Source organism: Lingula anatina, chromosome 3, assembly GCF_051362555.1.
Source record: "Lingula anatina isolate TDL-2025a chromosome 3, LinAna3.0, whole genome shotgun sequence".
Lineage (NCBI taxonomy): Eukaryota > Metazoa > Brachiopoda > Lingulata > Lingulida > Lingulidae > Lingula > Lingula anatina.
In genome coordinates this window covers 22827673-22842454 of record NC_141769.1, presented here as the reverse complement: position 1 = coordinate 22842454, position 14782 = coordinate 22827673, and the positions used below count along the sequence as shown (strand labels likewise).

Sequence of the window (14782 nt, the reverse complement as noted above, 5' to 3'; positions counted from 1 at the left end):
TAATTTTTTATTTAAATCCGTTGAAACAAAAATGCATTCCCAGCTTTTAAACACATAAAACCTTTTTTATTTATTTATTTTTATTTATTTTGTAGCACTTAATTTATGGTTTGAAATAAAATGAAGCATGAGACATGCTATTGTGTATGGTCATTGTGGAAATGTGACCTACCTCAATTATTGAAAGAAAACAAAAAACATCATCTTTTTGTCAAAAAGTCACTGAAAACATGCCATTATTATGAAGAGGACCGAAGATCTAAATCCAATAGTATATACACTGTTTGCAAAGCTGTCCCTAGCTCTTTTTAATTGTGGGAACGTACTAATTAAATTGTAGGAACGAATAAACAATGTGGGAACTAACTTATTCAACTGAGGGAAGGAATTACAATTTGTGGAAACGAATTATCATATTGTACGAACGAATTAAATATGTTTTGATGAATTGTAAACTTGTGGGTACGAATTGTTACATTTTCTTCGATTGTCTTTTTTGGCCTCCGTATCATTTCGGTTATACCTAAAAGATATTTAATTTGTCAAAATTTAAATAATTAGGTTAATGTTTTAAACCATGCCCCAGGTTTTATCCTGATTCTGTACAATGGCTTACAAACCATAGGTACCTTACTGCTTGTTGGCAACATTTCGGCCAAAAATTTTTCTTTGCTTAAAGAGTCCCTCCTTTAAAAGTTCAGATGCTTCCCAGGTTTTTCCCTGAATCAGTACGATGGCTCCTAGCACGAGGTAGACACGAGGAGGCAGAGGTGATCATAAAACGCATTGCCAATGTCAACAAAGTGAAGTTGGAACAAGAGGCTGTGGATCGTCTGTTCAGGGAAGGCGAGGAGGATCACCGAGGGACAACATACACCCACATTGAGCTGTTCAAGACCTGGAGAAGGGCTTTTATAACTTCTGTACTGGCTTTCATTTGGTGAGAAAAATTAGAATTATTCGTACATGCACATTGTATATCAGTATATCAGAAGCAAGAGAATTCGATTATTTCAATAGTAATTTACCTTCCGTATATTCTGTACCGTTCTTTGCAATATTTATCATTTTGATACATGCACCCACGAACATAGACTCCATTTTCCACTTCGTGTTTTATTTGCACACGTGTACATGTGCTCCCAAAGTCCTTTCAGTATAGTGGATAACCAGTAATATTGTTATCAAATGTTTCACTTGTTTAAAAAAGACTATTTTGTTCCTCTTTAGTTTAATTAATTTTTTACACACAATGGACAATAGAAGTGTCACCCCCTGAATCAGAGTAATCAAATAATAATCAAGTAATCAATAATCAAAGAAGGCGGATCTTGAGTAGTTATAATGCCTGGTCTACATTTTGTTTTTTTTTCTTTTGTGTGTCAAGTTGGATGTTAATAAAATTATGCCAGGAGCATAGCATTCCACAGTCCTTTTATCTCCCCAAACTATTGGTGACAATTCTATTGTCCATTGTGTGTAATTTAACATCTGTATACCTTTTACGATATTAGTTACCGGGGTATAATAGCATTTTGTTTTGTACAGAAACCGATTTCGTTAATGGTATTTCAAAATATGTGTGATGATTTTTTTAAAACTTTTTATGTGCTTTTCAACGCCTATAAACTCATGCCAATATATTATTCAAAATATCGACATAGCTACGTGAGATATTTTCTTGTTTTTCCAAAGGATGGCGACTATGATGTGCTATTATGGGTTAACTCTGAATGCCAAGGGTCTAGGAGGTAGTCTATATCTCAGTTTTGCCCTACTTGGAGCAGCAGATATCCCAGGGCTATTGGCAGCCGCCTTCTTCATAGACAAATTTGGTCGACGGAAGATGATCTTTGGGACAAGCTGTCTGGGTGGCAGTCTTTGTATTGCGTCTGGACTGATTCCAACGAGTGAGTATTGTCAGAGTGCGAAATCTAAAATAAACCTACTTAAATTATAGTGTGAATTCGTGAAACGCGTTGTTTTCTGTAAAATCAAAAGTCATATTTTACATTTAAAACTCTGCGAAATACAGTGCTGATGATTTTTTGTTTTGAGCTATAAGGATGAATAAATAGATAGGTAGAAGGAATAATTTTACATTTTACGCGACTAAAACGTGGTTTCTTTTCAGGAACATTCTATCTCACCATTACATTTGCCACACTTGGGAAAATGTTGATCACTCTGTCTAAGGCGGTTTTTAGCATGTTTTTAGTAGAGAGTTACCCAACTGTCATCAGGTATTTTTCATGTTATTCTTTAAAATATTTTAACTTTGAATTCAATTCACAACTATAAGAGTAAACAATTCACAAACTTATTCTTCCATTTTTTATATGCAAATAAAGGCATTAAAATAAATATTAGAAGCATTGGGGCATCTACGTGTATGTAGCTTTTAGTTCGTTAAAATAAATATATGTTTAATATATCAAATGTAGATTTTAGTTCTTTGTAAGTTCTGTAGATGTTAAGGTTGAATCTTTGTCATCCACTGGTTTAAATAATGTTTGCCTTGATAAGTAATTTTTCACTGCCATTACTGTCTTACATGTATTATTAACCAATTTAAATGCATCGATTTTGTTGCTTTGTTTATACCTGCAAAATGACAACTGCTTATATATGTACTGTTATATCAAAACATGTATTTATCAAATCACTAAAAAGAAATGAATTCAACTATATTACCTGTTTTTTTCCTTCTTTTTTTCATAGGCACATGGGGTTGAGTTTTTGTTCGTCAGTCGCCAGACTTGGAATCGCAATCACCCCTCAGATTCTCACACTAGGTAGTGTGTACAGACCACTTCCTTTCATCGTATTCGGCTCGGTGTACATAGGCGCTGGGTTCCTGATGTTCTTAGTTCCTGAGACTCTGAACAATCCACTTCTGCAGACCGTGGAAGAATGGGACGTCGTGCTGGATAGGAACATGTAAGATTATACACTGTTTATAAGAGGAGGTCCATATTGTCATTAACAGAGGAAAACAAAGGTAGTCGTGGGGGAAGGTCACTGGGCTGTGTTCGTACTAGATAGGAAAAAGAAAGGGAACTTTGTCCACACTTTGTATGTATAGAGATGAGATTACAAACACATTTAATTTGGCAAATGTACCTGATGCCTCGCGGGTGGTAGGTGAAACAGATGCTTGTGAAGCCAATTACGTGTTTTGCTCGTTTAACAGACCAATCATACCCACTGATCTCCCCCTCTCCTAATTTTTTAAAATTGGCCTATTATTACATGATGTAATGAGTTATATTTATATTTTCAGCCAGGGTTGCACGTCAAAGAAGAATGGAAATGAGGCTGAAGGCGCCACCACTACTAGTGAAGGTTCTGAATTGTGATAGATAAGAACATAGATTCAGATGACAATTGAGAAACAAAGTAATGATTGTGGTTATTGTATCTGCCTGACATTAAATAAAACGCATGTTCTTAGCGACCTTTATGCTTGCAATTTTCAGTTGGTTATCTACCCTTCCGAAAACACATTTCTTCAAAAGCATACGATGCTTGTACACATTCATATATATATATATATATATATATATATATATATATATATATAGAGAGAGAGAGAGAGAGAGAGAGAGAGAGAGATTCGCAACGGAGACGATGGGTTATTTTATGCAGTCCATATTTCACGATCTGATGACTATTTTTTCATACATTTTCATACACAGCAAATGCACTGCTTATTTTAATATGTATAACCTGCAGAATCATTTGAAATGGCAGACAGAAAATATCTTAAAGAGAATTACCGCATCAAAATTATCAACAAACTGGATATATATATATATATATATACTGACGTTAATATTCCGGACAGGTACCCTCACACCACGGGGCGATAGTAACTAACACCCTTCCACCTGTTCCATCTGTTTGAGCACCTAGGTGTCACACAGAAGTGTGGCACTGTGAGAAACTTTCGTTATACACGATGTTCACTCTTTGCTTGTCAGCTAAGTATATAGTTGCGAGAGAACCAATCAAACGCGTTTTTTTTTTTTTTTTTTTTTTGGAATTCATTGTAAAGCATATATACATGAAGCTCGTTACTACCCAAACTGCTGATGATCGGTGGTGTCCAACGCTTCATTGAATGGTTGCCTTATTACTTCGTTAGTCCAGTACTAGATTATTTTTCTCTTATGTGATGTCACACAACTGGAATATTAGAAAATTCACTCTCCACAACCATAAGCTAATTGTGTCAGTAAATTATCTCAGTATAATGTACGTTATTATCACGGGTGGGCGTGTTAATGGTTGCACTGCAAATTCACTTTTGTTTGAAAAAGTATCGTGTCGTTCTGAATAAATGGCTTGCTATATCTATATTAAATAATATATTAACATTTATCTGTCAAAAGACACTTTCAAAATAGATAAATGGAGATAGACAGATAGATGGATAGATAGATAGATAGAAGACAGACAGACAGACAGACAGACAGACCGATCGGTCGATGGAAAATGACATTACACTACAGTGTAGATGCCGTGAAGTCTTTAATACAGTTTAGTATACGAAATTGATATAAAATCTGCATGTTGTCAGCTACATGAGTTTTATTTACGAGATATATGCCTGTACTTCATTATGCATGCCGGCGTCTAACATAAACGATCGTGGTGCTTCTCCATATAACATGCGATTTCAATTTACGAGAACGAATATAAGTCTTGGCGACTGCTTTTTTCTCCGAGGCAACAACGGCGTTACGTCGACACTGTTTTTATGATTAGCAGAGAACGCGTTAAAAAGCTTTTCCGCTGCACCTCACAACGAAGGTAAGATTACATTGCAGTCATGTTAACTATTGTCACAGATTAAGAAGCCGAGGCGGAAATGCTTGAGATGTGGACCGAAACTACGGTACCAAGCAAAGTGACACTTTGACAGCGTACAGGCCTTACTAAAAACGTGATATTACCTTCCCCTGCGTCCGCGTGAAAAGGGCTAAAAATTCAACCCACAGTGGGATAGAACAACACGAGCTAGTCCGACGACCTTAAACAACTCGCTGCACATGACTACAGGTAAATCGTTAAAGCTTACGTCCTCGACGTAAATCATCCTAGTGAGTGGAATTGTGAACTGCATTTGTTAGTAGTCGTTCGGTAGCAATTAAACTAGGACCGTTTTTTGCAATTACACGCAAAGTGTGAAACCTTGTGGAAAAAAGAATCTAATGTAATTGGGCAACAATTGACCCTCCAGAATAACCAAACTGTTGTGCAATAGACACCACCCAGTAAATTACAACATTTAACGATATTTGTAGAATCGGCAGGATATAAATCGTCAAACCTACATACATTGTCAATAACAAGGATATAAACTGCACAGAGGCAGGGGAGGAGAAATATATATATATATATATATATATATATATATATATATATATATATATATATATATCACACTAAAGACCCAGTAACCGAATGGGTTTAATCTTTGTAATGGAATGTTATAGTGGTAACCGGCCTAGATGACCTGTGCTATGACACACGAAGATCGTTTATTTGTTGCCTTGACATTGCCATTCAAGGCAGGCATATAAAGCTTCGTGACATCATAAAAAACCACAAATAAATTCTCCTTTCGGTGGCATATTTTGCATAAACGCACTCACATGTTCAGTATTATCTACAGACAGGTGTCGTAGACCGTGTCAAGAAAACATCCGACGGTAAAGTGAAGTCCACTGGTGGTTACTAATGTCACTATATGAGTAGCTAGCGTAGTTAAATAGGTGAAACATGAGCCGTGGCCTCCTGAATATGGCATGGAACAAATAATTATGACAGGATGAGGATTTTTGAATAACGTGCCCGAATCGGCCATAGGTGTAGCATGGTGTAGTTTTATCTATTCCAGACATGGGAAAACTACCTGTCCGACAACCCATGGAGGGTTGAAATGATACATGCACCTTATCTGTTGTCGTATATAACGACAAGAAGCACACTAGTATACCCCAGCTGCCGTTCTCACTCAACTTTTGAGCTATCAACACGCTGCAGTTTGAACTCCCTAGACTCTATTAGTGAGCACAGCACACTGTCCTCACAAACTCATTCACTGCGCCGCTATCTGTAAGCACCGCAGCCACAAAAGCGAAATACTTAAGTCAATAAGAGGCGTTCTTGCACATCAGTGCATTTATACTGTGCACAAGCATACGCACACCCACAAAGGCGATACACCTTTGATCAAAAAAGCCAACACCAAGATTTGCTTTCTTCTCTTGTAAAAACACTGAATTCACCACCCCCTCTCCCATCCCCCTATTACCAGGACACTTGTTGATCAAGAAGCACTTTCTGTAACTAGTCCAACCCCCCTCCACATCAGGCCTGAACGTCCCTTTTACAACCGACTTCTTAGGCCATACTCATACAGAGGCGAGCAGGGGCGGATCCAGGATTATTTGAAGGGGGGTCCGTTTGTAAGAAATGACAGGCCATAGGTGTAGTACCTTGGCATTTTAGAGGGCGAACGGTGCCAATTGATACGGTTTAGAACTGTGATTCAGCTAGTCAAAATTATAATTTTAAGAAGGGACCGGTGATGTTATTTTTCGAAATATTGAAGGGGGGCAGTACCCCCCCCCCCCCCCCCCCCATAATTTGCCACTGGCAAGACGCCTCACACCACGCAAGCCACATTCAGTACATTGTGCACGGGCTCATCTAATTCAGATCAGAACTGTTAGACTGTCACTCTGTCCATTCCTCCACATACAGACATAGGTAAAATAAAGGCATTCAGGGGAATTACAGCATCAAATAAATATATATTAATAATAAACAAATAAATGAACTCGAGAATCCCATAAACAAACGCAAAGCTTTTAACTAGGGTTACTGTCTCCAGGGGCACAGTCTTAGATCATGTTATTTTGATCAGAGTTATTTAAACCAAGGCGTGAGTCGACACCCCCCCCTTTGAAAATTCACCTCCCGTAACGTAAAGGTGCACCTCTACGTACATCTGCACGCTTCCCCAAAATATTCCGTAGCACATACTTATGTTCGGTAAGTACAAGTGCTTTTTCTACTAGTACGCACTTCACTGTACATATGCTTCCGAAAGTAAGCAAACATTTAATTATTAAATCATCTGTATAATATTCAAAGCAATATCCGTTAAAATGTGATGTCACCGCAAACTGATTTTAAAATATGGTTGATTGAAGCAACGGCGATCGGGATAAAGGATACATGTATATGTGGCGAACTGGGAGACTATAAAACGCCTACTGGCAATTGTGGCGTTGGGTATATGGACTAGTCAGTAATTTGTACTAAATGTCATATGGCTGATACTCAGTGAGTGAGGTATTAGGTCTTTACTTTACTTTGTTTACAGTTAATGCGGTGTATGTGATCTATGTGCGGCGCGTGCACTCTTCGTGGAGTATAATGCAATAGTTTTGATAAACAACAAGTATCGTTAACCTTTAAGTACTGTTCTCAATCCAGATTGACATGTCACTTTAACCCTCTCTCTTTGCCTTACAGTGTCTTTATCGAAAACACTGTTTCAAGATGAACTTTGACGACTTGCTGAAAATTTTGGGCGAAATTGGAACATATCAAAGGCAAAGATATGCCTTACTATGCATAGTTGCGGTTTACTCTGTTACATCCACAGTTGGTATTGTGTTTTACGGTATAGAGCCTAACCATCACTGCAAGATACCGTCAGCATACGTCGATGTTGTCACCAGTAAATATGGGAATGTTTCGCAGGAGGAACTGCTGAATCTAACCATACCATACACAGACAAAGGTGAAAGGAGTTCTTGCAAACTGTATACATTCGATGAATGGTCTACCAATAGAACAACAACGTTTTTTCTTCTTAACGAAACTTTTCATTATGGCACAGTCCTGAGAAATAACAAGAACACGTCTTGGACGGCCATCAACCACAGAGTGAGCAATAACCAGGCTGGTCCACCAAGTTCGGTCCCGTGTCCAGAAGGAAGAGTGTACAGCTCTGGCCAGTATGAGTCGACCATCGTGTCAGAGGTAAGTTTTCAAACACGGTGGAATCGCACCATTTATTACCATCCACTTAGTAACCTATATTTTGTGTACATTAGCTGCGAGTCAGCAAAAATAAGAATGTACCATCTAAAGCATCTTTGTACATGAATTTTTGAATTAATAGTATCACAGACAATCCTTTTTTTACCGTCAAATTTTGACGGTAAAATAACATTGTCTGTGAAACTATTAATCCGAAAATTCATATATACCAGACTAATGAACTTTTTTTATATCTTTATGCATGTTACATAAAATAGGCTGATATTGCTTTTGCTATTGCCTATAAATTGTTATAGTTTTCTTGATTTGTAAACATAAGCAACAACATGCACAGCAGGTAAAACAATTGCCCAGTGAAACAGATACACCACTCCACAGATTGTCTGGAAGTGCCCGAGATAAGAAAACCTACACTTTTGTGGTCCTCATTGTGACCTAGACCGTACCGCTGTTTAGCAAATGGAAATGACCTGCAAGCGTACATGTATACATTTGAAGGTCATTGGCACGCTGGGAAAGATGATTTTTACGGACAACTCACGGATCCGTCTGCATTACACAAAGGAATGACATCGCGAATACTTGAAAGGTTTGCTGACACAAATGTTACTGGCAGAATCGCCCATGGAAGAGGTGGTGTTAAAGGGTCAAATGCACTTCGACAAGGAAGACCTGAATGCGCAAACATATCCAAATGAGATTCTCACACAAACTGACGTTCGTCCGCCAACATCACTTCACCTCCCAGCATGACAATACCCGGCCTGATGTTGACAGAATCTATGTACACCTCTTGAAAGCATGATCCAGTTCTTGACTGACCAGCATATTCTTGAAACATGTCACGTATCTATAGGTTCTGCGACGGTGTTCCAGCTCTGAATAACTCGAGGACTAGTGAAATGAAAGGACATGGTCGACAACCTTGTAAACAAGAAGCAAAGAAGAACGCAAACGGTGGACATATAAGACAGAATGGTGATCTCCTTTAATCTGACCCCCACATAAATGCTCCCAATTTCCACACGTCATTATCATACTGTAGCGGTCAGCAATTTGATTTAGCAACAACAAAGCAAATTTTATTTTATTCAATATATTGTTCAGTATATGTTTCTACCGAGTTATTACGTCCTAGTAGGTAATTAATAACTTCGTCTATAGCTGCACACCGGAATACGGTAAAATGCACGAGGGTGCATCAGACATTCTACTGAGATTTTATGAAATATTGAGATTCTTCCGTCTGATGTCTGATGTCTTATGTTTCTTAATGCTCAGTAAATAATTCTATTGAATGTTGTATTTTATCCTGCGATTTATTTCCTACATGTATATGTTATACATTTCAGTTTGATCTCGGTTGTGAGAACGCTTGGCAGATGAGTACTTGTAACACCGTGTTCTTTACTGGCAAATTCTTGTCAATCTTCATCTCTGGATGGCTGTCTGACAGGTCAGGTTTGGCGAGAACTATGATGGTTTGTGATAATGCTTTAGAAGGAAAAATTATACGGGTGATAAATTATCTTATATACCTGGAAATCACTTTGATTAAATCGCCTTTGGGAGCAAAATGCATTCTGGGTTGCTGATAAATGTGAAAATAAGTAGTAAACATCGCTGGATTAAAGTTGAGGTGATCCACGTAATATTATTTTCTTAATTCTGATTACTACTGCTGACTTATAGAAAGAAGAAAACACGTTATGTTTTGGAAAATGGCATCCTTATAGATATTCAATGGGGCCATTCTCCGTTTGTTAAATTAAAGCATCACTCAAAATTTTAATTTCTCTAAATTTGATAATGTTATTACATTTGATATTGTAAATTGATTTATTTTCAGGTTTGGTCGTCGTCCAGTTTTCTTGACCAGCATTAGTATTCAGGTGCTATCTGGGATAGCTCTGGCTTTTGCTCCTAACATGCTTGTCTTCAGCACTCTGTACGTAATACAAGGCGCGAGTGATTCAAGCGCCTTCCTCGCCATGTACACGTTAGGTAAGTATCGAGCGCAAGTACACAGAACGTTGTGTCGGTGATCGTAGTCTTTTTTAACGAAATAAACTTTCAGATAATTTGCTCAGATTCATAACTGACGCATTTAAACGCATTTTAAACTTTGGGTATAAACCTCGTTGTTTTTTATTTACTGGGATTGAACATTTTGGAAATTACTAGGACAAAACGTATGTTATTCTATGGCTCTTTTTTTCCCTCATATAAAGATCAGTCCCTTGTTTATACATTGATATTTATAGGAAAGCCATGCAACGCTCTGTTATTATCATTTTTTGTCTTTGTTTGACACAATCGACATGACGTCACGACGTGATATGGTGATTGGCCATTTCTAAGAAGTGACTGACCATATCACAAATTTAAAGCAGTAGTGTAAATAGATTTTAGAATAAAGAAAATCAGTACGAAATCAGAATGAAACCAAGCTTTCTGTTTGCTATAGGTATGGAATTAGTAGGAGTCGGTAAAAGACGGATACCTGCGATGGGCATAGGGATATTTTTTGGTTTGGGACATATAGTAATGGCGTTCGAGGCTTATCTTATACGCAATTGGCGTCACCTAGCCTTGGCAACAACTTCCCCTGGAGTTCTATTTGTGTGTTTTTGGTGGTAAGTTGAGTCTTACCCAATAAATACCTCTTAAACAGTACATTATTAGAATGAAATAAAGAGGAGCCAACATTGTTCCTTTCGGCTGTTGACACTTATTTTGTGCATACATGTAAGTAGCGTAATCTCGTTTTTTTTCTGGTTGGTTTGGTTTGATGGTGAAAATATTCACCCAGTTTCTCTGAAATATTAAAATCAGTTTCATTCATTTCAGTGGTAGTTTCATAATGCTGCAATTACAAGTTATTTTTATTTCTTGAAGACTCTTGGTCACCGAAAATTGGTGGTTGCAAAATGCGTATTTGCGTTTTCTTCTGTCACCAAGTACATCTATTACAGTGTCTCAAACGAATAACATTAAAACTGCAAGTTTTCATGTCGACCATATATACTAAAAGATATTTAATTTTTCAATGTCAAATTTTAATGTTTTTAATTATACCTTACGTTTTCCCTCTGAAACTACCAGTATACGATGGCTATCAAGCCATCATCACTCGGTGAGCTTGAGAAATCTTAGACTGGGTTCCCATACCTAGATCGACCTTACAGGATCGAGCCATCTCCGAGGGGTTTCTCACTAAATTGCTTTCAGCTTAAGCGGCTTAGGTGTCTGGCACGCCTACTGAAGCTGCTAAACGATAATTAATTACCCCCTAGCAGCTTCAGTGGGTGTGACAGACATCTAAGCCGCTTAAGGAGATAGATCGATCCACTGTTAGTACGATAGGGTCTGGGAATGGTCACTAAAGTGTATCTGTTACAATTCGGCCATAAAGTTTTAAATTTTCTTTATGTAAAAAGTTCTTCCTTTTAAAGGTTTAATATTTCCCAGGTTTTTCCCTGAATCAGTACGATGGCTCCTAGCACGCGGTAGACATGAGGAGGCGGAGGTGATCATAAAACGCGTTGCCAAGGTCAACAAAGCGAAGTTAGAGCAAGAGACTGTGGATCGTCTGTTCAAAGAAGGCGAGGAGGATCGCCGTGGGACAACATATACCCACATTGAGCTGTTCAGGACCTTCAAGAGGACTCTTATAACTTCGATACTGGCTTTCATCTGGTGAGAAATGTTCAAATGTTTTATACATATAGCAATATGGTTAAACGGTTTATCATAAAAATTTGGTCATTTCAATAGTAATTTACTTACCTTATTTTCTTGACCATTCTTTGACTATTTTCAATTTTACGAATGTTGTTCAGAAGGTTAAACTGACGGAATGATATCTGCACAGCATGTAAGGACGCTTTCTACATGTGTATACATGTGCTTACAGTGGCAGTATATCCCAATGTCCATGCAAAAAAAAAAAGAAAACGTTATTTTCCCTTCCAGGTTGGTTAACGCGATGTGCTATTATGGGTTAACTCTGAATGCCAAGGGTCTGGGAGGTAGTCTATATCTCAGTTTTGCCCTACTTGGAGCAGCAGATATCCCAGGGCTATTGGCAGCCGCCTTCTTCATAGACAAATTTGGGCGACGGAAGACGATCTTTGTGACAATCTGTCTGGGTGGCAGTCTTTGCATAGCTTCTGGGTTCATCCCTGAAAGTAAGTATGGATAGATATGGAACATTATGAAGAATTACAGAGACAGATAAAAATGCTTGATATATTTAGATGGCGATGGCGCTAACAGAACTATAGCTATTAGGACAGGTTTTTATTGGACAGCTGGACACGAAGTCCGAATATTTTTTGTACTGAAAAAACTATAACCACACAGCATGGAAAATGAGGTACAGAAAAACTGTAGGCCTACCCTTCCTTCTTGGAGATAATTTGTAATACAGTGTAAGGATGGCTGTCGGGAAGATTGTTCTTTAAAATGCAGCCTTGATGTGGATAATATATTTGCATTACATTAAATCAAAGGAATGTGTGAACTTTAATACAATTCATTCATTTATTATAGTGTCAAGTGTAAGGTACCATTCCCAAACCCTGTCGCACTAACTGTGGATCGATCAATCTACGAAGGGATTCTCGCTAAATTGCTATCAACTTAAGCGGCTTAGACGTCACTCACGCCTACTGAAGCGTCTAGGTGGTAGTCAATTATCGTTTAGCAGCTTCAGTTGGCGTGTCAGACATCTAAGCCGCTTAAGCTGAAAGCAATTTAGCGAAAAACCCTTCGGAGATAGCTCGATCCTGCTAGATCGATCTAGGGATTAGAACCCAGTCTTTCATTCCTTTAAAAAAATTCCCAACCCTTTTTAATGTGTGCAATTGTTCTTGTCCTATTATCATACGTAGTAGATTTGTGTATGACGACTCGTGCTTATCATTACTGCAGAATTTGGCCGAATGTATGAAAATATACACGTAGAGTGAAGTTTTCCCAATGATTGATAGACTTTAAAATACTAACACCATATATATTGTTGGTCCCGCCAGGTTTGTATTTTGTGACGATTACTCTTGCCGCACTGGGGAAGATGCTGATCACTCTGTCGCGCTCAGTTCTTTACATGTTTATAGTGGAGAGCTATCCAACAGTGATCAGGTAACTTTCTGCTTGACAAATTTTATAAAAGAAGCTTTGGATTTCAATCTAGTTAACGCTTACCAGTAAACCTGATCACAATGCGCTTTGTACATTGTATTTCATTTCATAAAAAAGTCTCTTTAGACGTCTGTACTGTAACTGAAGATATCTCCAATCCTTTCTAGATAAAGATACTGATGTCATCGCCAAAAATTATATTTAAACTTGTTAAATTTAATAATTCGAGTAATATCAAATCATTTTTTATACGTTCATGTATTTTACTACCCAAAATCCTGCTTAAAATTACAGCCTTTTTATTGTTGCTGTTTGTGTATAAAGTAATAACTTAACTTTGACCGCATTCACAATAGAAGTTGATCTGCATACTACAAGGGCATTCAAAACAGCGGAATTGACAGATCCATGGATCAAATATGGCTACCCACCAAAAAGCTTGCCGCTTAATTCCCGATTAGTCACTAAATAGATTCCCTGCAGTGATTATGCAACAAGTATTCAAGTGTGTCGGCCATATTGGATCCGCGGATCTGTAAGTCCGCTGTTCTGAATGCCCTCTAACAGATCCGTGGATCAAATATGGCCGACCCACTTGAAAGCTTACCGCCTTATCCCCGCAGGAAATCTACTCAGTTTCTGTTAGAGGATTATGTAACTAGCTTTCAAGTAAGTCCGCGGATTAACTTGTTCTAAATGCGCCATTATGTTATCACTCGTGAATTTTACAGTAATAAGCGAAAATGCATTTATTTATGCACATACGGAAATAATAATATATTCGTACAATTCATGCAAATGGTTTGTACATAGCAGTTTTTTTTTCTACATTCTAGGCACATGGGTTTGAGTTTTTGTTCTTCGGTCTCTAGACTTGGCGCCGTAATCACCCCTCAGATTCTAATCCTAGGTCGTATGTACAGACCACTTCCTTTCATTATATGGGGCGCAGTGGCCATCTGCACAGGGTTCCTGATTCTCCTGGTTCCTGAGACCCTGAACAAACCACTTTTGCAGACCATGGAAGAATGGGACGTCGTGCTCGACAGGAAAATGTAAGAACATACACATTACACAGTTAAAAGGAAGAGATTTGTATTTCCATAAAACAGAACAGCGTCGGTAGACTAGTCGTGGCTGTGGTTAGCGTGAGCGGGAAATACCCTCTACCAAGGAGACAGATTGATTTTCCACAGATATTCACATATATGTCTATAGATAAATAGACAGTCATTTTGGCTCTCAGTAAAAAATTCCCACTATAATAACTGAGGCCCTGGTAGAGGGTAAGCGGGAAACGTGAGCTAGGAAATATAGTCTTCTGTCTCTCTTCGTCATGTTAAATTTAATTGTTTTATCTTTTTTATTCATAACTTCAGGTTGGGTTGCAAGGCTAAGAAGCATAAAGAAGAGACCGGAGAGTCCATTGTTACTACGGATTGTTCAAAAGTGTGATTGAGACATCGCTTCAAAAGATACAGTATGGAATACGGTCTGACCAAGCGTTTACAAAGCCACTACCTGCACAAATTAATAATATATATATATATAT

General features: G+C 38.0%; 3 protein-coding genes across 3 annotated transcripts; all 3 read left to right on the top strand.

Moving 5' to 3' along the window:
- Positions 1-511: 511 nt before the first annotated feature.
- On the top strand, positions 512-1960 carry LOC147763089 (solute carrier family 22 member 13-like). The gene is made up of 2 exons (XM_087007619.1): positions 512-940; positions 1696-1960. The coding sequence occupies exons 1-2, from the start codon at positions 702-704 to the stop codon at positions 1958-1960; spliced, it is 504 nt and encodes a 167-aa protein (XP_086863745.1). The 5' UTR covers positions 512-701.
- Positions 1961-2142: 182 nt separating this feature from the next.
- Positions 2143-3444, top strand: LOC147763088 (organic cation transporter protein-like). Its single transcript, XM_087009245.1, has 3 exons — positions 2143-2243; positions 2722-2940; positions 3284-3444. The coding sequence occupies exons 1-3, from the start codon at positions 2176-2178 to the stop codon at positions 3357-3359; spliced, it is 363 nt and encodes a 120-aa protein (XP_086865371.1). The 5' UTR covers positions 2143-2175; the 3' UTR covers positions 3360-3444.
- Positions 3445-4525: 1081 nt separating this feature from the next.
- LOC106179903 (organic cation transporter protein) lies at positions 4526-14782 on the top strand. The gene is made up of 10 exons (XM_013563711.2): positions 4526-4815; positions 7552-8064; positions 9438-9541; positions 9935-10089; positions 10553-10721; positions 11557-11784; positions 12061-12275; positions 13122-13230; positions 14067-14285; positions 14610-14782. Exons 2-10 carry the CDS (start codon positions 7579-7581, stop codon positions 14683-14685), a joined length of 1761 nt encoding a protein of 586 aa, XP_013419165.2. The 5' UTR covers positions 4526-4815; positions 7552-7578; the 3' UTR covers positions 14686-14782.

What these genes read in the sequence shown, in the direction of transcription:
- LOC147763089 (XM_087007619.1), top strand. Translation starts at nt 702, where the DNA reads ATGCTTCCCAGGTTTTTCCCTGAATCAGTACGATGGCTCCTAGCACGA. An exon ending in TCTGTACTGGCTTTCATTTG is followed by an intron (nt 941 to 1,695) that starts GTGAGAAAAATT and finishes GTTTTTCCAAAG; the next exon opens with GATGGCGACTATGATGTGCT.
- LOC147763088 (XM_087009245.1), top strand. Translation starts at nt 2,176, where the DNA reads ATGTTGATCACTCTGTCTAAGGCGGTTTTTAGCATGTTTTTAGTAGAG. An exon ending in AGTTACCCAACTGTCATCAG is followed by an intron (nt 2,244 to 2,721) that starts GTATTTTTCATG and finishes TTTTTTTCATAG; the next exon opens with GCACATGGGGTTGAGTTTTT. An exon ending in GTCGTGCTGGATAGGAACAT is followed by an intron (nt 2,941 to 3,283) that starts GTAAGATTATAC and finishes TTATATTTTCAG; the next exon opens with CCAGGGTTGCACGTCAAAGA.
- LOC106179903 (XM_013563711.2), top strand. Translation starts at nt 7,579, where the DNA reads ATGAACTTTGACGACTTGCTGAAAATTTTGGGCGAAATTGGAACATAT. An exon ending in AGCTATCCAACAGTGATCAG is followed by an intron (nt 13,231 to 14,066) that starts GTAACTTTCTGC and finishes TCTACATTCTAG; the next exon opens with GCACATGGGTTTGAGTTTTT. An exon ending in GTCGTGCTCGACAGGAAAAT is followed by an intron (nt 14,286 to 14,609) that starts GTAAGAACATAC and finishes TCATAACTTCAG; the next exon opens with GTTGGGTTGCAAGGCTAAGA.